This window comes from Polypterus senegalus, chromosome 1, assembly GCF_016835505.1.
Source record: "Polypterus senegalus isolate Bchr_013 chromosome 1, ASM1683550v1, whole genome shotgun sequence".
Classification (NCBI taxonomy): Eukaryota; Metazoa; Chordata; class Cladistia; order Polypteriformes; family Polypteridae; genus Polypterus; species Polypterus senegalus.
In genome coordinates, this window is record NC_053154.1 from 86,923,418 (window position 1) to 86,950,740 (window position 27,323).

Here is a 27,323-nt window from a genome sequence, read left to right on the forward strand (position 1 = left end):
AAGGAGCAGTCAAAACAGTGAATGTAACGGTTTTAGACCAAAATAAGCAGTTAAGACTTTAAAATCTTAACAAGTGAGACAAATAAAATGAGTGCTTCATCAGTAATAAATGACGTCTTGTAAAGCATTTGAGTTGGGAAAAAAAACCTGCAGCCACTGTGGTCCTCCAGGACTGATGTTGGTCATCAGAGTCAGAGTCTTAAATAGCAAACTAAATAAATGAAGTTAATTAGCATTAAAAACTGGTCACTAAGAAAGAAAATGGGTAGAATGAAAATCTGTAGCCACTGTGAACCTGCAGGTTTAGAGTTGGGCCCCCAGGTGTGATGTCTTATTCACTGCTTTACAATATTTGTCTTATTGTGCACAGTGCTTCAACTATTAATTTAGATATTATAATGATGATGATTGATGAATATTTTATGAGTATGTAGAATAATTTAACTGAAAATGTGTTTTTGCATTGGATTGGTGACAATGCTATGTTAGTTACATAAACTGTATTGTGCCTGTGGAAAACACTTCCAAGGAAATCCAGTAATGTTTCAATAGTTGACATGTGTATCTATAAAACATAACACTGTATTGGAAGAATAAAATGACTACATTTTCCATTTAAACAGTTGTCCATCTTCAGACTGGGTAGAGGGCACGTGAAGCAATTCCACAGTGGTTGTTTCTGTTTCTTGCTATTCGAATATAGCCATTTTCTCCAAATTCAGTGCCCCAGCTGAAAGTAAAAAAAGAGTTCCAAATTTGGGATTAGGTATAATCTGTTTTAAGACTGGTATTAAGAATCTAATAAATCTTTCTTTGCCCACATAACCAATGACATTATTTGGTCATTTTCACTGTCTTACTGTCTTTCAGTTCATTCCTTTTTAACCCCTGAAAAGACTGTTAAGAAATCCTCCAGCACTATTACACCATGGAAGACCCAAAGAGAGTCCAATTTAAAGAGAACATGCTGGAGAGCTGAGCATAAATGGAAAAAAACTAAACTGATAGTCCACTATGAAATATTGTAGGCAAAAATAACCGAATATAACAATGGAGTCTGATTTGAGAGGCAGTCGTATGTCTCTAATAATCCAAGAGTTTTATTTTCAACATTTTTATCGTCTTTTAAAGCCAGCACACTCAATGGAATGCCTCCTAAAAACTACTAGTGAAACTTGTGAGGACTTTTGCCATATTTTTTAAACACAAAATACATTATTTTAGAAATACTATGGTATATCCCCCAAAAGTTATTCCTGTTGAACCCCAGCATGTCCTTTTACGCAAGTTAAATTTTTTCATCGATCTATCCGAACTACACAGGATAATTTCTGAATTTCTGAAACATACATGTGTCCTTGACCATATACCATCAGTCTTTTTAAAAGAAGTCTCTGTTGTGCTAATTGATAGTATACTTGACATAGTGATCTCTTCATTAGATACGGGGGTCTTCACTGACTGTCTTATAAATGCAGTTCTTAAACCCCTGTTCAAGAAAAATAATCTCAATTCCTCTATTTTTGACAACTTTAGACCAATTCTAACCTGACATCCTAATCACGCCTAAATGGACTTCCCTACTGTTAGGTCCATGGTGGAACTCAGAAATAAACCACACTGAGCCCTCACTCCATCTTTCATGCAGATGGTAACAACTGCCATTACTTCTGGCTCTGGCACTGAACTGCCTTAAAACCCAGCCAAATTCTCTCTGTCAATCACCTTTGTTTTGGATTCAATCTGTACACTACTATGTCTTCAATTTTCACTTTTGCAGCATTTATTCAAGTATACTGGTGGCAACCCTTAACCTTTTTGATGTGTCAAGGTGTATTCTTTCACTATATATTGTGGTGAGTAGCTGGGGGTGGCAACCAGCCGGGATGCCCAGGAGGACCGGAGGAGGGCTTACACCTCCTCCAGACCACGAGGGGGCGATCATCCAGGTGGCTTTGGGGACCACGGGAGCAGAGCTTGGAAGCTCAACCCTATAAGGTCACCGCCGGGGGCACCCCAATGCCTGAGGAGCCTTGGCCCTCAGCCCTTCCGCCACATCCGGAAGTGCTGTGGGGAAGAAGACCAGGGCCACCCGTAGTGCTTCCGGATGCGCAGCCAGTACTTCTGCCACACTTGGGAGTGCCAGCGGAAGCTAATCAGAAGGCACCCGGAGCACGTCCGGGTGTGTATAAAAGGGGCCGCCTCCCTCCATTCGATGGCTGTAGTCGGGTGGAAGTGGACGGAGCTTGGAGGAGAGGAGAGGAGTGGACGAGGTCAGAAGACAGAGAGAGGCATTCTGAAGAGGCCTGGACTTTGGGGGTGATTGGTGTTGCGGCACTGGGTTTGTGTGTGTGTCACCTTTGTAAATATTGTAAAAAAATGTGTGTGGTGCTTCACGAACCATGTTTACTTGTCTGTGTCCACACTGTTCCTCACTATATATATATATATATATATATATATATATATATATATATATATATATATATATATATATATATATATATATATATATATATAGTGAAGTTTCTGAACTTGTTTCCCAATGGGACGACATGCTGAAGTGTGTCCTGAAGTACGATTGCTGTGTCTGAGGCAGATTTCTTGTCCATTTACGGGGCAACCACAGGCTTACATTGCTGCAGCAGAGTGCCGAAGAAGGAAATCCGAGCCGATGGTGGTCGCATTATAAGCACCTGTCATCGATGGGTGATGCAAGGAACATTATAAATACAGGGAACAGTATTAGTTAGCCACTAACCTGGCCACAACTCTACCTCATTTCTGTGTCTGTGTATAGGAGAGTGGTAGATCCTGGTAAAATACGTAACCGTGCGGTTCCTGTTTCAAACTAGAGGATGTAATTTTTAATCAATGAAATTTTTAAATTGAATTAATCTAGTAAATCAGTTATTTGCGATATCCCTAGCAGGCTTTATATGTTTTTACCAGAATCGTAATTGTTGTGATTTCATTTATATTCAGCATAGTCAAGTCACCTGCTGCTTGTTTGTTATTTGATTTTACAACTAAATTGTTAGTAATATGTAACCTGTTCTTTACAATCCAGTAGTCTTCTCCATTATCTGTACCATAACCCACCAACAGAGCACCATGATTTGGAGAAATGCTGCAGTCCTTACTGTAGTATACTCCTGAAAGACAGCAGATATGAAATTATTATTATTATATGAAATTATGCTGTTATGCACCTAAAATCTGGAATAGCCTGCCAACAGCACTTTAAAAAACTGCTGAAAACACATTATTTTAACATGGCTTTCTCCTAACTTCACTTTAACTTAAACCTGATACTCTGTATGTTCAATTCATTTTTCCGGTTTCTTTGTGGTGGCGGCGACCTACTCAAAGCATCATGATGCTCCAACTTTGATGGACTGAAAGCCAGAAGTCTACGTGACCATCATCATCAAGTACTTCCATGAGAACCCTAAATACAAAGAGGGCTGTTTCACTTATGTTAGGTAGATTGCCCAGAGGGGACTGGGCGGTCTCATGGTCTGGAATCCCTACAGATTTTATTTTTTTTTCTCCAGCCGTCTGGAGTTTTTTTTTTTTTTTTCTGTCCACCCTGGCCACCGGACCTTACTTATTCTATATTAATTAATGTTAACTTATTTTTATTTTTTATTGTGTCTTCTATTTTTCTATTCTCCATTTTGTAAAGTACTTTGAGTTACATTTTTTTTGTATAAAAATGTGCTATATAAATAAATGTCGTTGTTGTTGTTGGAAAAATTCAACCTTTTTTGTCAATATCAATAATAATTATTAAACATACCAGTATGATAGAACCTGAATCTCTTGGGTGAAATGTCAATTGCAACAGATATAGGTCCAATTCTGGCAACTGCTTCCTTAAGGGCGAGTTCATCATTAAATGGAATCTCGACAAAATCTGAGCATGGGAACAATGTGCTCTCAGCATCATTCTGGTAACAGTAACCTTCCTAAAAAACAATTCAAGGGTATATATTGAATGTGGAAAAGCAGCAAATGAAGAGAATAATGAAGTTTATAAATTAAGAGGTATGTTCTGTGCATCTGTCCTGTTTGCATGCGTAGCTTATTTTATTAGCTTATTTAGTGACTATGAAAAGACTTGTGTTGTCCGCACTCATTGACTAGTGCATAAGTCTTGGGTAATTTGATATGAAAGGCATAACACAATATCTAGAATTTTTATTAGTACGGAAGAGCACTAGATATTATGTAAGAAAATAAAAACTTTCTGTGGTTTTGAGTTATGGATAATGTATTTTTATCTGCTAAATGGTTTTCATGGTTTTTGTTAATCTATACTAATAAAAGGCAAAGCCCTCATTCACTGACTGACTGACTGACTGACTGACTGACTGACTGACTGACTGACTCACTCACTCACTCACTCACTCATCACTAATTCTCCAACTTCCCATGTAGGTAGAAGGCTGAAATTTGGCAGGCTTATTCCTTACAGCTTACTTACAAAAGTTAAGCAGGTTTCATTTGGAATTCTACACGTAACGGTCATAACGGTCATAACGGTCAATAACGGTCGACAACATCCGCCATGTTAAACTTTCTTATTTATGGCCCCATCGTCATGAAATTTGGTAGGCGACTTCCCTGTGCTAACCAAAACCAATGTACGTACTTATTTCGGTGGTATGACGCCACTGTCAGCCGCCATACTGAACTTTCCAACGTCACTAATTCTCCAACTTCCCGTGTATGTAGAAGGCTGAAATTTGGCAGGTTTATTCCTTACAGCTTACTTACAAAAGTTAAGCAGGTTTCATTTCGAAATTCTATGCGTAACGGTCATAACGGTTGACAACATCCGCCATGTTGAACTTTCTTATTTATGGTCCCATCATCACAGAATATGGTAGGCGGCTTCCTTGCGCTAACCGAAACCGATGTACGTACTTATTTCGGTGGTATGACGCCACTGTCGGCCGCCATATTGAACTTTCCAACATCACTAATTTTCCAACTTCCCATGTAGGTAGAACGCTGACCCCATCTTCACGAAATTTGGTAGGTGGCTTCCCTGCACTAACCAAAACCGATGTACGTACTTATTTCGGTGGTATGACGCCACTGTCAGCCGCCATATTGAACTTTCCAATGTCACTAATTCTCCAACTTCCCGTGTAGGTAGAAGGCTTAAATTTGGCAGGCTCATTCCTTACAGCTTACTTACAAAAGTTAAGCAGGTTTCATTTCGAAATTCTATGTGTAACGGTCATAACGGTCAACAACTTCTGACATTTTGAACTTTCTTATTTATGGCCCCATCTTCACAAAATTTGGTAGGCAGCTTCCCTGCACTAACCAAAACCAATTTACGTACTTATTTTGGTGGTATGATGCCACTGTCGGCCGCCATATTGAACCTTTCAACGGTCTTTGTTACTTATGGGCCCATCTTCAAGAAATTTGGGTTGGATCCCAATGCTAACTGAATCCTACTTACGTACATATATACATCCATAGCCTGCAGCTCGGTCACCATGTGAGGCGGCATTGGGTCCCCCATCCCAACGCCTCCCACATTGTTGGCTGCCTGCCTATATAAGGCCGTCCGTCGCTCCAGCCTCTACATTCCCTTCCTTGCTTCACCACGGGATTCACGTCTCCCTGCTGATAACTACAGCCTTTTTATTTTATCCACTGTTTTATTGTTAATTTATTATGATTATAGTTATTGTGTAGGTGTTTTAGACTTAGTTTACATTATACAGGTACCCATTTCCTTTATCATTCTAACCGTACCCCCATTAACATGTCTATCAAGATGATCACCATTGATCAAAGAACTGTCACTTACCGAGTAGTTTCAATGCCCGGAGATGGCACCTGCCTTTTCCATTCTCTTTGTTACATATTGCACGGCCATATCAGGCTCACTCTTGATATCCGGAGAAACATTGTGTCTTATGTATTGAATGACTGGGACAGGTTCAAGGTGTGGACTGATGACGGTACAGGAGATAATTATACTACACAGGAGCACTAGAAGAGTGTCGCTTTCTACAACCGTCTATGCCTCTTAAACATCTTAGATTCACAGGTGACGATTTCAGTAGTGGACACTTTGATGTTTATGAATGTTTAAACTCTCAAAAGCTGGATGTGAAGTTATCGATGAAACTGGTTGTATACTTACAACGCTTGACAGATGCCGAATGTCTCTTCAACTGTCGTAATTGAAACAAACCATGAAACTCAAACCGATTATGACAGCAGCAATCCAAGCTGTGAGACTTGAAGCAAGATTACTGTTCACATGGCCAACTGTATGTTGCATGCTCAAGAGTAAGCTCAGTGCACAGCTTGGTCATATTACAACCGGAGGGCCAAACTCACAATGTGGTATACAAAGAGATCCTTAACAAATAATTATTGGTATATTTTCCCTCAGTTTAAAAAGGTTTAATTTTCTTCTTAATAAAAATTTTAAGGCAGTACCTCGCCGATGCGAAGCGCGGGTATTTTGCTAGTATTTTATATATTATGCTTTTGTTGATTGGTATTGAAAAATATGTCTTACAAGAGAGAGAAAAGCCATAAAACTGGTTTGTGAAAATAATCAAAGCAAAAAAATCTTTATAAATGAATAAATATATTACAGAAATGAAAAAAAAATAACAAAAGTGCTCAAAACAGCACAGAATGATTTTTCTTTAAAGGCAGTGTTAATATACACTCTTGAGTTTAATTGAGGAAACAAATAAAAAAAAACAAAAAAATAAATAAAAAACATCAAGAAAAGTGGTATTCACAAAATGACATTCAATGATCTACTTTTGAGATTTTCTTTCCTGACTCAATAAATAGCCAGAGGCAGGTCCTAGCAGCAGTGACATCAGGGTGGCCCTGCCTCCTGGGGCACCACTCTCACAGTGCATGGAATGTTAGTACATTTAAAATAACAGTACATAATTAACAAATATAAAAATTGTAATGCAGAAGTAACAAAGACAACAATAGGACAGAAAATAAATACAAGACTGGGAAAAGTCCCTTGCTATAACACAGTAATTACAAACTTAAGAAGTACATGCAGGTGACCAGTTTCATTGGCTCTTTCAAAATGTAAGGATTTGATCTGACAAAAAAATTCATATACTGTAGTGTTCTCAGTTGAGTTCAGATTTAATGTCATGTGTATAGGGTGCAAATTCATTCTTACTTGCATGCTTGACCAACACACAATTCACCACCAATGACTAGTACCATAAATCTCACTCCATAGGTTATATAGAAATACAATACACCAGACATAGCATGGGACTGGGTGGGGTGGCTTGGTTATTACATGTCTAGGTAACCTGATTTGTATCTATGATAACAACCCACATTGAATACTGTCCTCATGCTGATGTGCACTTGTCCCCCATAGCTGCAGGAATGAATTGTTGTTGAAATAGGCAACTGCCTTCAATGTCCCTATATTGTATTAAATGGATTATAAAATGAAAAGATAAATGAATGTATAAGTCTTGGTTGAATACATTATACTTCTGCTATATTGTCTATGCATTGTTAACAGATAGCATTTTAATGCAGCAATTGTGCCACATTTTCTAGCATTTGGCTTTTATTCTGCCAGTGACTGCCTAACAGACATGCATGATATAACCTTTGGTGTGCCTCAGAGATCAATTCTGGGCTCTATTATTCTCACTTCACATGCTCCCTTTAGGTCAGCTCACTACTAAACATAAGGTAAATTACCACAGCAGTACATATGAATGAGCCAGATGGCACAGAGGCTCTCAAGCCCCTGATTCAGTGTCCAACTAGTGATTCTCGATTTTTAAATTATTATTTCTTGGTTTTCTTTATTTTTTAATATTTTGTTTTTATTAGGTATTGTTTTGCTTTTTAAATGTTTATTTAATTTTATCATTATTCTAGTGACATCATTTTGCATTTTATTAATTGTGTGGTCACCTCCACTTTGTAGCTGTCTTCACAAAGTTGTGACCATATTGTTTACAGGTTGTTTACCTGTTGCCAGTCACGTGACTTCCATGTCGTCAGCCCCAGCTATGAAAGATGGTGGTATAGAAGGATCAGTATCCTACTGTAGATTCAGCATAACTAAAACAATCTTCTTTGCATGCCTCCCTTTTTCTTTTTTGGGTTAACAATGTCTGTTTTTTTTATTTTTGCACTTAGACCTCAGCTCTCTTCTTTTAATGTTTTGCCTTTGATTAAACTATTTTTGCTATTTACACTTACTGAATGCCTACCTGGCCATTGACTATGAGTTTTGTCAGCTTCCTTGTACCTTCCACCTTCTGCTCTTATTTTCTCTCTTTCTTTTTTCCTGTGGTGCATTCAAAGTGTTCATAGCAGGAAGAATTACAGGCTCAGTGAGCAGTAATGTCTCGTAATGTCTGTGTTAGGGTCAGCTTTGGGTTCCTCTACTGGTTCATGTTTAAAATGCTTATTTTTGTCTTCTTCTTCATTATTGTTCATTATTTTCTATTTGTTATAATATTGTTTTGTTCATTTATTATTTGTTTAATTATGTTTTGTCTCTTATTTTTACTCTACTAGGGGGCTCTGCCCCCTGCTTGCTTCACTTGCCAACCCATGGGCAGGCGTTGCACACTATTGGGAAGTGAATGTACAATTTAAACAGATTGTTATATTCATGGGAATTGAAATTCGATTGTGTAAATGTATGCTACCTGATCAAGTTGTGGTTTCTTGGAAATTAAACTTGCAGTAGCTTTAATTTTTGCAGGACCACAGATTCTCATAGCGTATGGTCCAGAATCATGTAAATCTACCTTTTGAGCATTGAATGATGCGAACGCGAACAGATTATTATAGATTTGGATATTTTGCCTGTAATGTTTGTGGATTTCACTTTCACCAAACAACAAATCTTTTAATTCTCATGGATAAGCCTCTTCATTGGGAAGAAACACTACTTTTCCCTGATGACAACATGAATTATTCGATCTACAAGTCTCCGACTTTAAAGCCACACAATATCTACATACTACTGCCATATCACCTATGTCCCTATATTCGATCTCTTTTCGCTGTTCCGTTATTTCACCAATAATAATTTCCATTTGTTAGTGCTAATGCGATCTTTACTATCAGTTTTTTGAGACATTCGATTTTATTTGGACATAATAAGTATTCTTTTATTTGGAACTTAAAGCGAGGAAAACATAAAAATTTATAAGAGCTGAGAGTGCAGGAACTGTTTCCAACAAAAGGATTCACACGAATGAGAGGTGAGAGGACAGTAGGCATGTGCCATTAATCGGAAATAGTTGAGAGGAGGGCGGGACTTGAAAAAATCTCTTGGCAATAGTCTTGTCTCATCCCAAGGTTTTCTTTTATAATAGAGAGATTTAGTTATTATTTGATATCTATGTATGTCATGCAATTCTTTAATTTTCTTGTTTTTTTGTTGGTGGATCCTCAAGAGGTGGGACCATCCATCCATCCATCATAGTTAAGGGACTGCCCCCAGCACTGTAAAGGCTGATGGGAACTGAGGTCCAAGGGGGGTTTGTTTAGAATATAGTCTGTGCTTAGGTGGTGTTGTAAGTATTGTGCTCTTCTTTTTGAATTCTGATTATTGACTTTTGACCATTTGCTATGGATATTGAACTATGTTATTGATTGTACTATTTTTTTTAATATTGTTTGAGTTGCCCTTAGCAAGCTTTTTTGCTCTTTTAAATCTTGTTTACATTGTGCTCTTTTTTATTTGAAAGTAAACATCCTCTTTTATAAAGATTATTTGTGAACTTATCTTTTCTCCAGAGATTTTGAGCTCTAGTCAGTGTTGGTGCCTCTTATTTTTCTGGGATCAGGCTTGCCTTGGGGGGAGATTTGTTTTGTGGGCTATTTTGGAAGTCTTATCCCTCTGTTATTTTGTGCTACCAGAGCAATCACAGCAGACTCTTCCAGTACATCATTAATCATAATCTCAGATCTTCAAAAAGTGGCTTATTCAATGTTCCTATAATGTGAAGCATAGCAGAACTGGTGAGACAGCCTTTTTGCCTCAGACATGTGAAATGTGTTACTGGTAGAGATACATTAGGATAGTATGGCTGAACACTTCAAAAAACTGTTAATCTTTTATCACAGGTTAAAATGAATGTTGCATGATCACATATTTTAAGTTTTACACTAGGTCTAAAAGGTGTTTATGACTGTCTCTACATTATATTGTCAACAGACTATTAATCAATTTTTTTTCTGGTACTAATCATTTTTTTTATCTTTGTTTTCTCTTTCCATTGTCCTTTGGTAACACTCTGTACCACCTCCTCCTCCCTAAGTACTATGTAGCTTTCTTTGATGCTAGAAAGTATAAAGGAGATCCTGCTATGATGACACCAGCAGAAGTAAATCTTTTAGATGATTTCATCATATGTAGACAACAATAAGAGTTTGTCTTTTGTCCTTGGGCCCTCAAGAGGTTTACTTTTCTCAGCATTCATGTTGACATTAGTTTTTCTTTCTCCTCCTTGGCCATCAGACTACAGCATGTATTTGTTAATGCAGAAACAGATTTGTTTCCCATTAGAGATTTAAAACAGCAAAAATTAAGTTAAAATTTAATTTATACTCAGTTCTGTTTGGGATTTTTCTATTTTTAGTTTTTATTTACAGTTGTAGTTTTCATTTCTTTTGTTATTTGTAAATCAACTAAAATCTTTTTCTGAAAATGTGCAACCTGTTTCAATATCGTTGTTAGACATTTTAGTTTTACAAAGAAGTAAACGGCTGGACAGATAATACAACTCAAGTAAATGAAAATGTTTACCTCACCTTCCCTGTGTAACCGTAACTGGAGTCTAGTGTGATGCCATGCTTAATAACATATTTGAATGCTTCCTCTGCTGATCCTCCATCACAGCCCTCACCTTCTAGAGAGCAGTCCACTAGCTGCTGAATGCTGAGCGGCACAAGTATTTTGGTCTGCTTTTTAATCAGGGCTTCCAATGCACCAACCGCATTAAATGCCCAACAAGAACCACAGTTTCCCTGCAAAATAAATTAATTGACATGCATTATGGAAACTCAATGTAAGAGTATAGTTCTGTAACACACAACATGTAAATTTCTTCTTTTGGTGAATTTTATTTAAATGGCAAGCATAGTACAGCACTGCATCATGGCAGTATTTCACTGAAGTTATAGACTATGCTCAATTCAGATGAGAAATCTTCAGCACATAGGGTGGATTAAACCTTCCTCAGTATGAAATTGCCAAAACACTGTGGTTAGTGCTGACAGATCTGTAATTTTGCCATAAGTAGGGTGGAATCTTCCATATTGTTATATCCAAGAAAGAAGAGTGCCAACTATCTGTTGGGCAGACCGCAGGAGGACTGTGTTTCTGATACAGATGTGAACAACACTGGAGCTCCACAATGCCTGTCTCCTTCTCACAGTCTATAAATATAACACCAGGACATGCAGAAATTCTCAGATGATTCTGTACTTATGGGGTGTATTGATAAGGAGTTGAAACAGAGTATAGGAGTCAGGTGGAGAACTTTGTTTCTTTCGGTAGAGTATACACTGATGCAGCATGTTGCCACACAACAAACCACCTCAGGATCCCAAATTACAACCAGAGTGCAGCCGTGGAACACCTCAGCACCAAACTATTGTAGTTTGAATGGAATGTAAGAGTATGAGGTTTTTTTTACAGTGGCTGGAGTGCCAATCCTGCCATCAACCCCCAAGTTTTCCCTTGCAAGTTGGAGAACCTGCTTACAGGGCTGGATGCAGATTAACATCATACCAGAATGGAGGAGTTGCAGTTTAAGGGCCCAACAAAGTGGACTCACTTCTAGCATTCACAAGATTTGAACTGGCAACCTTCCAATTGCTGGCACAGATCTTTAACCTCAGAGCCACCAATCCACCTTTGTTCCTTGATTCGAACAGAATTATCTGTAATTGCAAAACCAAGGAACTGTTTATTCACACTCACTGCACCAGACAGACTCTATGTCCGGTTGTTTTTCAAGGAGTGGATGTATGAGGTGGTCCCCCACTCCTACAAGTACTTGGACTTCAGTGGGGCTGATATTGAACAGCAGCAGACAGCATTAAAACATCCATGAAAAAATCTTTTGTGACATCATTGTTAAATAGATACCTCTGGTGAATCAAAGTAGTGCATAAAAAAGAAGTAAACTCAAATGAGATGGAATATGTGACTTGAAGACAGGACTCTTATTCAATGAATGAGGGAGGCAGGCAGGTCTTCAATTCAAAAACTCTAATTTTCCAGAGGTATTTACTATTATGTTATTTAATAATATAATAGTAAAATGCAACAGACCTGCTTGAAGATTTTGTAAGAGTTAAAAATAAAGCACACAGGAACAGCAAAATGTACGTAAAGTATATGAAGTTAAACCCTGTCTATCAGGTGGAGTGGTCCATCTACTTGTTCCCCTCCACATTAATACCAAACCCCCATCTCTCCCCAGCGTTCTGTCTCTCCCTCTCCACTCTGGCCTTTCCAAAATGACATTCCACCATTTTAGCCTCCATACCAACTCCGCTCTAATTCTAGACTCAAAGGTACCTCTGGAGAGATGTGACTATAAACTCTCTACTAGACTAATCTCCTGCCTGGTCCAGGAGTCACTTCCATGTCAGTGACAGAACTGATTTTGCTACTAGAACACCAGGCTGAAACTCTATCTAGTAATCTCTTTAGCTTTCAGTTGCACCTCTGGGTCCCTCACATAACCTCCATGCTGCTTACCTTAAAAAAGACATCACAGTCTGAAATCCTTAAATTTGTCACTATGTTCTGTCTCCTAACATTTAGAAGTTTATACCTGAATTTCTGCCAATTGCCACCTTTAAAAAGACACCATGGACTCCTTACTGGTGACCATGTACTTTGCTGTTTTGGCTAGGAGGATTACCAACCTCCTGCCTTGAATTTTTTTTTTCTTTAAGAAAGCATCACGTATTCTTGTCATCTGCAGGATCCCCTAACCTTGACTGTCTTACTGAACTTTGCATATTCCAACCAAGGCTGGGTCTTTTTCTTGTTTCTAACTAATGCACTTCTGAACTTACTGCCCTCTAGTGGTTCTTGTGCTCTCATACTGACACACACACACTGTACCTCTCCTGTTCTCTCTGACTCTCTCTGATGCAGGATTTTTTTTCCTTGTCTTGTGCCAGCCTGCTGATGCTCTTGCCAGTGGCAGCCTATAGCCAGGTGTTCTGTTCTGTGTATTGTATTGTATTGTATTGACCCCCTTCTTTTTGACATCCACTGCACGCCCAACCTACCTGGAAAGAGGCCTGTCTTTGAACTGCCTTTCCCATGGTTTCTTCCATTTTTTCCCTACAGGGGTTTTTTTGGGAGTTTTTTCTTGTCTTCTTAGAGAGTCAAGCCTGGGGGGCTGTCAAGAGGCAGGGCCTGTTAAAGCCCATTGTGACACTCCTTGTGTGATTTTGGGCTATGCAAAAAATAAATTGTAGTGTGTATTGTATTGAGCAGCTACTTAGACCTGTGCTCTTTCCAGAGCTTTCCAACTTTGAGTCCGGAGCTTCCAGCATTGGCTGTTTCTAGGAAATAGTGGGGGTACTGTCAGAAGTTATGAGTAAGTGATGAATTTCTGTTATTGGCAGAAGAATTCAAGGTTTGACTTAATTTAAATAAATCACACTTATTGTGTTGAAGAGTCTGCCCTCTATAGAAAGGCTGGAACATAGCAATTCATTTTTTGCCTTTAAACAGCAAATGCTATCTTCATGGAGTCATTTGGTCATTACTTTCTATTACATAACACAGATTTACACATGAAAACAGACTTTGGAGCCACTGTTATTTGAAGGCTGGAAACTGCAACAAATGCCACAGAGCTTGCAAAAATGAAAGGAGCTCACAGCAGTTGTTTTATAACCTTCTTCACATCATTTACCTGATCTCTGACTTCAGTAACGTATCCCTTTATTCTCCAGTCAACTGCTTTTGGAAGTTCAGTTTCATTCTTTTTAGGGATTTTTTTCTTTTTCTTGGAAAACGCTGAAGACAAATCTAAATCCATATCTGATTCTTGGTGTTTTTCCTGAAAAAATTAGACCAAACAAATGTAATGTTAGATGTAAGACAATTGTAATTCATTTAGTAACCTGGATATATACAGTATATTCACTAAAGAATTAAAAGGACAACATGCTAGACATTGTTAATTTAGGCTGATTATAATTGTGCTCTCTCACCTTCCAAAATATTGTGTAACACATCAACAGTGCAACTCATATATAAAATGTCCCAGCCAGACTCTCTAGGCTGACATGATCAGTATTTCTGAAGTTTAAGTTATTTTTCACGTATAAAATAATTGTATATGCAATTTCAAAAAATAATTTTGACTTGAGAAATGCTGAACTTATCCTTGAAATTCAATATCTTCGTATCCTTTCCTGAAACATTCAAAACTCAATGAAGTAGCAACATTTAAAACTTTGTCTGAGTTCATGTCACAGTTGAAGAGTACAGTAGTGAGCAGGAAAATAACTTGACTACTAAAATTGACAGACGTCACATGGTGCTAAAGCAGCTGTAATTAGTTACTTCACTATGCTTTGGTACAGGATCAGAACATATTTAGCGATGTGTGGCTACAAAACAAGTTAAGCCCACAATGTTTTCCATTTTTAACAATATTCTTGAGAGTGCATGTACAAGATCAAACAAAACCTCATCCTACACAAAGCAACAGTTGGTTTAGAATGCGGCTCAACAAGCCCACAGTCAAGCAGAAGTTGTATCAGTTAAACACATGTAAGATTGCTCCCGTTAGCTGACGGGCCCACATGCACTGAAAATCCAACATACGGTAATGAATATACTGTTCAGCGCATTAGAAGATAATAAAATAAAGGAACATTTTTAAGTGAAAATAAATACTGGCATAAAAACTAAAGAATGACTCTCAGTAACTTACGCGTACAAGCAGCTGAAAGGTTTACTATGCCATTAAAGCACTGTTGGCTTCATATTTAGCTATCAAAACATTTCACTGTAGAAAAAGCAAAAAAGCTACCATGTGATATGACACACATGCAGAATACAAGGACAGATGTTAAACCACTGAGCTCACCATTAGAAGAGCAGAATTTGAAGAGTCTGAAAACTGCAACAGCCATGTGATCAAAACTGCAGTGAATTGCTGCACATTTTATGACAAATAGTACATTTTATTATGATTTTTTTATTGCTATATAACAGATGCATTAAAATGTATATATGCATACAGTATATATGTATAAACATACAGCACATATATATACACATCCATGTAAAAACGTTTTTTTAAGAATTCATTTTGGGGAGGCAGACATGTCTTGATTTGTGGGACTGACCATCACAGTCAACCCTGCATAAATACCAGGTTTTATAAGACAACAGATATTACCAGTGAGAGAAGACCTTTCAATTCATCAAGCTAGTTTGCTAATAATTTAATTGTCCAAATATTTCATTCAGACCCTTTTGAATGTTGTCAAGGTTTCTGCTTCAATTACATGACTCCGCTGATTTCCATAACTCTCAATGTATAAAAGTGCTTCCTGGCTTCAGTCTTAAACTTTCTTCTCCTTAATCTCTATTGGTTTCCTTCAATATGCAATTTTTAATTTACTTTACATGTAAATAATTCTGCTAGATCAAAGTAATTGATGGCTTTGACATTTTGGACCCCACCAGGTTCCATGATGGTTACAATTGCTCACTTACTGTTCTAATGTCCTGGGTTTGTATCCCAGTCACTGTATTTGTGGAATTTGCATAGTTTCACTGTGTTTGTGTGGATTTTCCTCCGGGAACTTTAGTCTTGCTACCAAATTCCAAAAAACTGCAAGTTAGGTTAACTAAAATCTCTGCATTGGACTGGTGTGGGAGAATGTGGGTGTCTGAGGGAGCATGGGAGTCATGTGCTACATACAAGATTGATTTCTGGATGGTTTCCAATGCTGTGGAGTAGACTCTGAATACTGTGATCCATACATTACATTAATTGTGCTTAATTATGGATGGATGGATGGATGGAGTTGATGTAGACTTTTCTGTTCAGACTAGAGAGATTTGATCGTATCCAAGTAGATCATGCCTTTTAGTCCTGAGATACACTTTGCTGCTGTCCTCTGTACAGCTTCAGGTGCTGCTGTGTAGCAAGGTGACCAAAACTGCACACTGTTCTCCAGATATGGTCTGACTAGTGCAGGGATCTCCAATTCTAGTCATTGACGATGCTGTGGCTGCAGATTTTCATTTGAACCCCTTTCTTAATTCATGACCAGTTTTTGCTGCTAATTAACTCTTTGGTTTAATTTTAATCGACTTACTTTTTAATACTTAGACCCCTTAATCATTTATTTTTGACTTAATTAGCAGCCAAACAATAAGGAGATACTAAAGAACCCAACACATGACCAGCAACCTGTGTCCATCACCCAATGTCTTGAAATAAAGAAAGCTGAAGGTCTCAGTAATGATCTGCACAGATCATCAAAACATTGCGATGGTGGTCTTCGAAACAGCTTTGGAAATGTCTGCTGTGGCATAACAACAGCCTCAACAAGCCACGGAATTAAATAATGGGTTTAATTAGCAGCAAGAATTGATGACTAATTAAGAGTCTGGTTGGAGTGAAATTAATTAGGGTTTGAGGCCCTGATTTTGCCGGTCATCTGTTGATCTACCCTCAATCTCATTTCTCTTTGGGTGCCATTTAAAGAAAAAATTGACCAATTCAGAGGACTAAATCTTAAAAAAAAGTCAATTAAAATGAATAAGCAGCACAGTCTGGTCAAAAATGATTGCAAGAAAGAGGTTAGAATCAAAACTTGCAGCCACTGTAGAATTCTAGGGACCTCATGCATAACGCCGTGCGTAGAACTCACACTATAACATGACGTAAGCACAAAAGCCGAAATGTGCTTACACACAGAAAAATCCAGATGCAGGAATCAGTGCGTTCGGCAACTTCCACGTTCTTCCACTACATAAATCCTGGTCAGCGTGAAAAGTAACGCTCATGCACATGCCTACTATCCCGCCCCAACTCCTCCCAGAATTACGCCTCTTTGAATATCCAAATCAATATAAATAGCCCTTAAGCTCAGCATTCTGTGAAAAGACAATGGGAAAAGCAAGAGGGAAAATGGAAGAATTTCAGCGAATACCAACTGGAGCCAAAGAAAAACGTACTATTTGTTGGTTTAAACAGGGGTATAAACAACAAAAGGAAGCTGATCGAGTGACATAGCGTGTCTCAGAAACTTGAAAGCTCAAGTTCACAAAGTCGCACAGTGCCCGAAATAATAAAGAAGTTGTCACATATCAAATTCGCCATGAAAGGGTGAGGTGTAGCCCACTGTCTGAGTGTCATATGAAAGCTTATTAGGGTACAGAGAAAAAAAGGCACACAGTGGGGAAAAAGCACGAAATGTCAACTTCAATCTTGAAATTTCCACTTTAATCACGTAGTTTATTTTGTCATTAAAGTAGAACATCATAAACTTAATCTTAAAATCGTTTAATTAACTAGTTTCTCAAATCACATAACTTTCTTTACGTAAGTAAAGTAGCACGTTAAATGCTTTGTTTTGTATGTGTTCTTCTATGTGCTCTATGTGTGTGAATCACTACGTGCTTCTTAAACCGGCTTTCTCTACCTCCGACAGGACACAGAATCCATTACATTTGTGATATTACAGCTCTCTGAATAACTAAAATACTGAGATGTATACGTGATATCATTTTCATGATGACAGGAGTTAAAGCACGTTATCAAACATGGGAACACAGTGGCACAGTGATTGTGCGTGACCTTCGATGAAATAATTTATTGCAGCAGTACTCTGGGGCAGCTCTAGGCTTGTGGCGGCCCTGGGCAGAGAAATATGGTATCTTATGCATGGTCGATGGCCATGTCTGTTGCGGACACTGCATAACCGCCTCATGCTCATGACACAAGCGTTTAACTTTTGTCGAAATTTGCCGCTGCGTTTTTAGCTGTGTCGTTATTTTCTCCTTCTGTTATTATATTTAATATATATTGGTGTGGCGGCCCCTAGGATATGGTGGCCCTGTGCAGGTGCACAGTTTGCACATGCCTATGGCCACCCCTGCAATACTGTCTCTTTCAAATGTACTAACCTCCAATTCCTGTCCTTCCTTTTCTTTCTCCAAGTAACTGATTGCCACACAATCAGCTCTGTAATGGACGTTAAGCCATCTGTAAGGGTATAACGCTGATTCTTCAAACCTTTTAAGGAACATTGAAATATCTTCCTAGTACATGTTTAATTATTCTATCCTTCATGCCAGTCCCAGTGAAGCATACAGTGCACAGCAGGAACAATCGTGAGTGGAGTGCCAGATCCTTGCTAGCGTAGCAAAACCGTGTCCTTTAATTATTAACAATATAGATTATTTAAATGAAGCTATGGTATTTAGAATAGTTTGACCATTCCGTGGACCATTATATTGTTACTGGTTAATTACAATCAGATGCATTAAACTAATAAACAATATGCGGTTAATTTTAGTGTATTTATAAAGCCACGTCAGGAAAAGAAAGGATAACCACACAGGAACAGTAGCACTGCTTTGACGCTGGGTGCCGCCAGTCTGCAAAACCGAGCACAGAACTTGCAAACGACAGGGTATGAGGTACTGTGGAAATGTGCGTGGCTTTACACCAAGTTTAGGTTTTATACATCGCGATTTGAATGTGGAAACATTCTTACGCAACATTCCTGTGCGTACGTACCATTTATACATGAGGCTCCAGGACTGAAGTCGGAAACCCCTGCACTAGTGTAAAATCCAGCTTTAACATAACGCCCCCTGATTCATATTCAACAGTTTTTACAATACTATATAACCAAACATTTGATTTGCTTTTGAAATGACTCCTAAGCATTACCTAAACAGTGAGGATGTTGTGTCAACCCAAACCAGTCAAACCTTTTTAGAAGTTGAATCCTGTAGCCATTTTTATATATAACTAGCAAAATACCCATGCTTCGCAGTGGTGAAGTACGGCCTTAAAATTTTTATTAAGAAGAAAATTTAACCTTTTTAAACTGAGGGAAAATATACCAATAATTATTTGTTAAAGATCTCTTTGTATACCACGTTGTCAGTTTGGCCCTCCGGTTGTAATATGACCAAGCTGTGCGCTGAGCTTACTCTTGAGCATGCAACGTACAGTTAGCCATGTGAACAGTAATCTTGTTTCAAATCTCACAGCTTGGATTGCTGCTGTCATAATCGGTTTGAGTTTCATGGTTTGTTTCAATTATGACAGTATTTGCAGGGTTTGTGTTGAAGTGACATTCGGCATCTGTCAAGCGTTGTAAGCATACAACCGGTTTCATCGATAACTTCACATCCAGCTTTTGAGAGTTTAAACATTCATAAACATCAAAGTGTCCACTACTGAAATCGTCACCTGTGAATCTAAGATGTTTAAGAGGCATTAGCGGTTGTCGAAAGGTGTAAAATATTTGGCCATTTAGGTACACTTGAAAGCGACAACCGAACAATTCAGCGGCAGCCATCAACTCACATGCAGAACCATAGGAGAAGGGCTTAAGCATTTCACTCTTCTAGTGCTCCTGTGTAGTATAATTATCTCCTGTACCGTCATCACTCCACACCTTGAACCTGTCCCAGTCATTCAATACATAAGACACAATGTTCCTCCAGATATCAAGAGTGAGCCTGATATGGCCGTGCAATATGTAACAAAGAGAATGGAAAAGGCAGGTGCCATCTCCGGGCATGGAAACCACTTGGTAAGTGACAGTTCTTTGATCAATGGTGATCACCTCGATAGACATGTTAATGGGGGTACGATTGGAATGATAAAGGAAATGGGTACCTGAACAATGTAAAGCAAGTCTAAAATACCTACACAATAACTATAATCGTAATAAACGAACAATAAAACAGCGGAGAAGCCGTGGATTAAATAAAAAGGCTGTAGTTATCAGCAGGGAGACGTGAATCCCGTGGCGAAGCAAGGAAGGGAATGTAGAGACCTGAGCGACGGACGGCTTTATATAGGCAGACAGCCAACAACTTGGGAGACGTTGAGATGGGGGACCCAACGCTGCCTGACATGGTGACCGAGCTGTAGGCTGTGGACGTATATATGTATGTAAGTAGGATTCAGTTAGCGTTGGGAACTCACGTACCAAATCTCTTGAAGATGGGCCCATAAGTAACAAAGACGGTTGGAAAGTTCAATATGGCGACCAACAGTGGCGTCATACCACTGAAATAAGTACGTACATCGGTTTCGGTTAGTGCAGGGAAGCCACCTACCAAATTGCGTGAAGATGGGACCATAAATAAGAAAGTTCAACATGGCGAACGTTGTCGACTGTTATGACCGCGTAGAATTTCGAAATGAAACCTGCTTAACTTTTGTAAGTAAGCTGTAAGAAATGAGCCTGACAAATTTCAGCCTTCTACCTACACGGGAAGTTGGAGAATTAGTGATGAGTCAGTGAGTCAGTCAGTGAGGGCTTTGCCTTTAATTAGTATAGATGAATAGTTCTTTTGTCCACTACTTTTTTCTTTTCACTATATTTAATTGCATTTTTAGGTGTTTTTTCGAATTTCAAGATAGTCCAGCTCTTCCTGAATTGTGAAAATTGGATGTTAAGCTGACAATTTCTCCTTTGAAATGCTCACACTGTATTTGTGCTTTTTCAATACTGATTAAAAGGCCAAAGCTTCATTTGCAGGCAGTATTGAATTTCCTTTTTCAACCCTACTTTTTGAATAATTTGAAATACAGCCATCCACTTTCATTACTGTATTTTCCTGCTCAGACACTCATTTTATCATTGTGTGCCTGCAGGAGCCAGCCAGTCTCTCACTGGACACATTTAAACCCCCACAATGACAGCCATTCACCAACAAGATGGAGCAAGTGCTTTGTGAAATCTAGCAGCCATACAGCATCACTGAGGTGAGCACAGCAAGAGACATGAGCAGGCTGACAACCTCATGGCTCTGACTCAGCGTCTCTTTGGGCACTTACCTGTCCCGTCTTGAGTCCTCCAGTTAGATTTAATATTTTACTAAACCTATTCATAACTCATGGAATAATCACAACACTCCCTTATTCTTCAAGTCAAAAGTATTACCCAGTCTCCCATTCTGTTCATCTTCATGGAGTATGATTCAGTTCCCAGGAAAAATTTCAAGTTGTGCATACTGATTTCAAGTAGATTTTTTTCCCATATACGTCGATGAAAAAGCTCCTGTTCCTACATAAGAGGGTAGAGAGCAGAAAAGCTGAGACAGACAGAAACCAGTTCACATTATTAAGAAGACTCTTTGTTAGCAGCATTCGAGTAAAATACTATGCTTGAAATGTGAAGAAAATCTTGAAGTCCTTTCAATAGTTAAAGATTCTGAGACCAGTTTTTTCAAAACAGGCTGCTACTGCCTGGAGGCTATTATGGAAGCATCAGGTTCAAGGTTATAACCAACCAGAAATGAATGCCAACCCATCACAGGGCACACTCACTCATTCACTCACAATATACAGTCAATAATTAATACATGCTTGATACTCCAGTTTTCCATTTTATAGACACATGAACAATGTGAAAAGTGTAAGTACATTATGAAAATCAAGGGTGTCAAATAATTTAGTAGGTATAAAAGCTTCTCCTGGTTGATAATAATGCACCTTTTTAATCTCCTGTTTTGACAGCCCCTATTCTAGTGTCAAAATAAAATGAAAGCTGATTGACTGTTTGAAATCATCAATTATATGTAATAGTTTTATAGTCCATTTCTTTTGTGTCTTAGATAATTAATGCGATTGATTTATAAAGACCTTCAAATTATTATACATCCAGGAGACATGGCCAAGTGGCTAACGCATCAAAGCTATAACTCACAATTCTCTTTCTTCAGACTCTACCTTTGTGACTCTGCCTTGCTTCTAAATATAAAAAAGAATTAATTGTACTACAGCTGTCACTTTGCAAAGCACATTGGGTGTAAAAAAGTAATAAAAATTTAAGGCGGATTGTTTGCTTGATGAACAGCATGGTTGCCCAATGGTTAGCTTTCTACCTCCTAGCTCCAAGCAACCAGGTCGAAATCTCAGCTAAATAACTTTATAAACTACAGTATATGTGGAGTTTGTATGGCCTTACACTATCTGTGTTGACATTTTGGAAGGTACTTTGCTTTTCCCCCAACTGCTGAAAGGTGTGCAAAATTGAGTTGATTGGCAATTGTAAACTGGCCTGGAGAGAGTAGTTACTGTGGTAGACTGGCAGCCTGCACAGAATTGGCTACTTCCTTATACCTGATGCTGCTGGGATAAGATGCTTGTTCCAAAAATGGTGATGTCCTTAAGGAAAAGATGATGGCATTGAAAAGACATTGAATTTATAGACATCTTCAAATATAAGTGTACAATAAATATTTAAAGTGCAAAATAAAATGTTTGTACTTAAACTCCCAATATCTACATAATCAGTCTGATGCATAATAAAGATCGTAAAAAAAATGTAAAGGCAATACCCAATCACTTGGGGACAAACAAAGTTTTATCTATCTGTTGTCACACACGTGCGATTGGGAGACAGTAGAAAGGCCTAAATGATTGCAATTCCACACCATACCAGGGGATGGCAGGTTGTGCTGACTGACTCTCTCAGTCTCTTACAGACCATTCATGGGAAATCCCACAGGGTTCCGGCACCACTAATGACATCACTTCCGGGCTTGATGGTGTCACTTTAGGTTCCTGTGCCAAACAATGATGTCACTACCGATCCCGAGAACATTCCTTCTGGTTCTGGCCCCGATTACATAATTTCCTTTACTGGCCTTTAAAGCTGTCATCTTACCTCCATACTATCAGTGTTATTTTGGACTCAAACCTGTGAACATCTCTGTTTAATTTTGCTTCAACTTTGCAGCCTGGAAACAAAATACAAGTGGCTGCCCCAAACCTTCATGATGTCTATCTATCTATCTATCTATCTATCTATCTATCTATCTATCTATCTATCTATCATGTAGTGCCTTTCCTATCTATCTATCTATCTATCTATCTATCTATCTATCTATCTATCTATTGGAATATAAAGTATATAAAAATAAATATACAATAAAATAAAGTATGACAAAAAAATTAATAAAGTAAAATAAAGTCTGTCTACTAAATATACTTTTCTGGAAACACGACGAGGAGATGTCAGCTAATTTGAGCTCCTGACTGTAGGCTTTACTGCTTGAACACAAAGGTCCTGATGAGAGTTTGTGGCATTCAGATTTAAACATTCAGTCAGATACCACACTGAAGAGGTTAGTGGGGCTACGTTTTTATTGTTGCATGTTTTCCTACCCTTCAGCATGGCCACTTTTCACATTTCCGTCTGTAAATGTTCAGGGAGAAACACAGTGCTAATATAAGAGGCACACTGTGCCTTTAAAATTATGCACCTAGCTTTGAATTCAGGTTTTATGGCACTTGTTTTGTGCAGCATTCAGGCATACAAACTGCTTTCAGCACTTTCAGTCCTGGCTTGTTGAAGCTCACTGTCTACTGTGCTGTAAGAAGATGTATTTTTTTCTTTAAGGTCAAGTAATTTAATTTCTTAGGTGGCCTTCCCTAGATGCCTCTCAAATGTAGATAGCTTTAGTGGCTGATAGTGCAGGACTCAATACAGACGAGAATCAAGGAGGTTCTTGTACAGAGAGGATACACGGGACAGTTAACTGCTCATTATGTAACTAAAACTTACCAAAGTTAATGTAAATGCAACATCAGATTTTGTGTTACCTTGTTTTTATAAGCTTTTCCATACGTATTTTTAAATTCATTCCACTGCCAGTTTAGCCTAGTGTCCAATGACAAAGAGTTGAAGTTTAGCTCCATTAGTATAAGAAGCGCCAACAAAAACATCCTGTTAAAAAACACAAAAAAACAGTGACATATATACATTCATACATTAAAAAACAAAAAAAATCTACTGAGGGTGGCACAGTGGCGCAGTGGGTAGTGCTACTGCCTCACAGTTAGGAGACTCGGGTTCGCTTCCCGGGTCCTCCCTGCGTGAAGTTTGCATGTTCTCCCCGTGTCTGCGTGGGTTTCCTCCCACATTCCAAAGACTTGCAAATTAGGTGCATTGGCGATTCTAAATTGTCCCTAGTGTGTGCTTGGTGTGTGTGTGTGTGCCTTGTGGTGGGCTGTCACCCTGCCCGGGGTTTGTGTCCTGCCTTGCGCCCTGTGTTGGCTCCAGCAGAACCCCGTGACCCTGTGGTTGGGTAATGGATGGATGGAAAATCTACTGAATAATTTTAATTTAATAGTATGATAAAAATGCTATTGCTTATTATGGCAATTAGTAAGCCATATGGTAAGATGTACTGCTTGCAGAAATTGGGCAATGGTGCCCAATAGTATAAAGTTGACATTTCTCTAATCATCCTTCATTAGAACCCACTTTTTCAACTGCAGAAATGAATTTGGGCCGAAATGCATTTAATTTCTGGATCAGATGCCAGGTTATTGAAAGACAACCTCAGACTGAGCCTTTTTAGAAAACAACAATAACAACAACAACATCAATTTATTTCTTACAGAGCCCAAAATCACACAAGGAATGTGTCAATGGGCTTTGATGGGCCCTGTTTTTTGACAGCCCCCAAGGTCCTGACTCCCTAAGCAGACCAGAAAAAAAAAAGTTATAGGAAAAAAAAAATGCTTACAGAAACTGGGCTGGGAAATGAACCAAGTATGCTCGAGCTCTCCAGGAACGTTAGTAATGTGTGCTCTACTAGTCTGCCTTTTTAGGAATAACTTTAAAAAATATTTAATAATTTAGTAATAAATGGCATTGTTCCTCATGTACAAGTATCTTAAAAGATGTGTGTGTTATGTTAACTGAAAAGTGAAAACTGCATATATTTTCATATGGAATCCCATCCATGGCACGTCCGGGGTGTGTTCAGTCACCTGCTGATACAGGCCCTGACCCCAATTATCTTTAAAAACATATCCTTAGAGAAAGAAGAGAAATCAGCTAAGCTAAATATAAATTACAAACAAGGCCAATGCAATGCTAGTCCTGTTTGTAAATAACCTTTTCAAGCCCACATTTGTGAGAGAAGATATTAAGGACCTAAGGTTAGAGGACCTGATAGGAGGCGAGTGAGTACATATTTAAACCCTTGACACATATTTTTAGGAAGTCACTGAGCACTGGAGAGATTCCGTAGGACTGTAAAATGGCAAATATCATCCCATTATATAAAAAGGGTGACAGGGCAGATCCAAGGAACTATAGGTCAGTAAGCTTAACATGCATCACAGGAAAATTAATGGATGGAATAATTAAGGATAAGATTGAGCAACATCTGGCAAGGACAGGAGTTATTCTGAACAGTCAGCATGGGTTCAGAAGAGGGAGGTCATGTTTTACTAACATGTTGGAATTCTATGAGGAGGCAACAAAAGGATACGATCAAAGTGGAGCTTATGATATTATTTATCTGGACTTTCAGAAAGCATCTGATAAGGTGCCACATGAGAGGTTGGGCATCAAGTTAAAAGAAGTGGGAGTTCAGGGTGATGTTTTTAGATGGGTGCAGAATTGGCTCAGACACAGGAGAGGAGCAGAGGGTGATGGTGCGAAGAACCTCATCAGAACTGGCCGATGTTAAGAGTGGTGCTCCACAGGGGTCAGTGTTAGGGCCGCTGCTATTTTTAATATATATAAATGATTTAGATAGGAATATAAGTAACAAGCTGGTTAAGTTTGCAGATGATACCAAGATAGGTGGATTAGCAGATAATTTGGAATCCGTTATATCATTACAGAAGGACTTGGCTAGCATACAGGCTTGGGCAGATTTGTGGCAGATGAAATTTAATGTCAGTAAATGTAAAGTATTACACATAGGAAGTAAAAATGTTAGGTTTGAATACACAATGGGCTGTCGGAAAAATCGAGAGTACACCTTATGAGAAGGATTTAGGAGTCATAGTGGACTCTAAGCTATCGACTTCCCAACAGTGTTCAGAAGTCATTAAGAAGGCAGACAGAATGTTAGGTTATATAGCACGATCTGTGGAGTACAAGTCCAAGGAGGTTATGCTCAACCTTTATAATGCACTGGTGAGGCCTCATCTGGAGTACTGTGTGCAGTTTTGGTCTTCAGGCTACAAAAAGGTCATAGCAGCCCCAGAAAAGGTCCAGAAAAGAGTGACTAGGCTGATTCCAGGGCTACAGGGGTTGAATTATGAGGAAAGATTAAAAGAGCTGAGCCTTTTTAGTTTAAGCAAAAGAAGATTAAGAGGTGACATGATTGAAGTGTTTAAAATTATGAAGGGAATTAGTACAGTGGATTGAGACTGTTATTTTAAAATGAGTTCATCAAGAACATGGGGACACAGTTGGAAACTTGTTAAGGGTAAATTTCACACAAATATTATGAAGTTTTTCTTTACACAAAGAACGAAAAACACTTGGAATAAGCTACCAAGTAGTGTAGTACACAGAAAGACGTTAGGGACTTTCAAAACCCGACTTGATATTTTTTTGGAAGAAGTAAGTGAATAGAACTGGCGAGCTTTGTTGGACTGAATGGCCTGTTCTCGTCTAGAATTTTCTAATGTTCTAATATGTAGTTGACCTGCATTGCAATGTAAAATTTAAGTTACTTACCCAGATATTCTATTCAGAGAGATTGTGTGTAACTCAACAGTGGTGTGAGAAGAAAGTTCAGAGCAGAGAGTTGGAGAAGAAAGATCACTGCCAAAAATAAGCAAACAGTGAAGCACAGGGTAAGAAGTGTTCTCCAACAAGAGATCTCAATTTGAGTGTTAATGTCATCCAACTGTCCTGATCACCTTGCAGAGCTGGACATTGACTGTGAAGTCTCTTGGATGGGAGAGCAGGATATTGGGAGCTCCAACAGGTCACCAGTAAACCCTTTCCTAGAAAGAGGAATGCCATGATTGTTTAGAACTCTTTTATAAAAGATAAAGACAGTCACATTTGCAGGAGGAAGGGAAATCTCATGCTTTCTTTCCCTCCTGATACATAGGTAGGAGACCTTGGCTGGAGGTCAGGTGAATTCAGTTGTCACTGTCCATCTTTGAACAAATGACATAAAGGCTGTTGGTTGTGGAGGACATATTCATAGAAGTTGATGCAAATACTGGAACAGAACTGTTAAGATAGTCTACATGGAAGTTTTTTCAAGGTATGACAGAGGA

The 27,323-nt window shown here is 38.6% G+C and overlaps 1 protein-coding gene across 2 annotated transcripts; it reads right to left on the minus strand.

Moving 5' to 3' along the window:
* Positions 1-587: 587 nt before the first annotated feature.
* On the minus strand, positions 588-27,035 carry LOC120528705 (procathepsin L-like). 2 transcript variants are annotated; one of them, XM_039752864.1, is made up of 9 exons: positions 26,955-27,035; positions 26,770-26,856; positions 23,883-24,006; positions 21,217-21,339; positions 13,965-14,111; positions 10,828-11,043; positions 3,803-3,971; positions 3,053-3,155; positions 588-730 (listed from the first exon to the last, which is right to left on the minus strand). In XM_039752864.1, exons 1-9 carry the CDS (start codon positions 26,969-26,971, stop codon positions 634-636), a joined length of 1,083 nt encoding a protein of 360 aa, XP_039608798.1. In that variant the 5' UTR covers positions 26,972-27,035; the 3' UTR covers positions 588-633. The 2 variants fall into 2 exon arrangements, with proteins under 2 accessions (XP_039608798.1, XP_039608805.1); XM_039752871.1 differs by lacking the exon at positions 3,053-3,155 and having other exon boundaries at positions 602-730.
* Between the last annotated feature and the right edge of the window lie 288 nt (positions 27,036-27,323).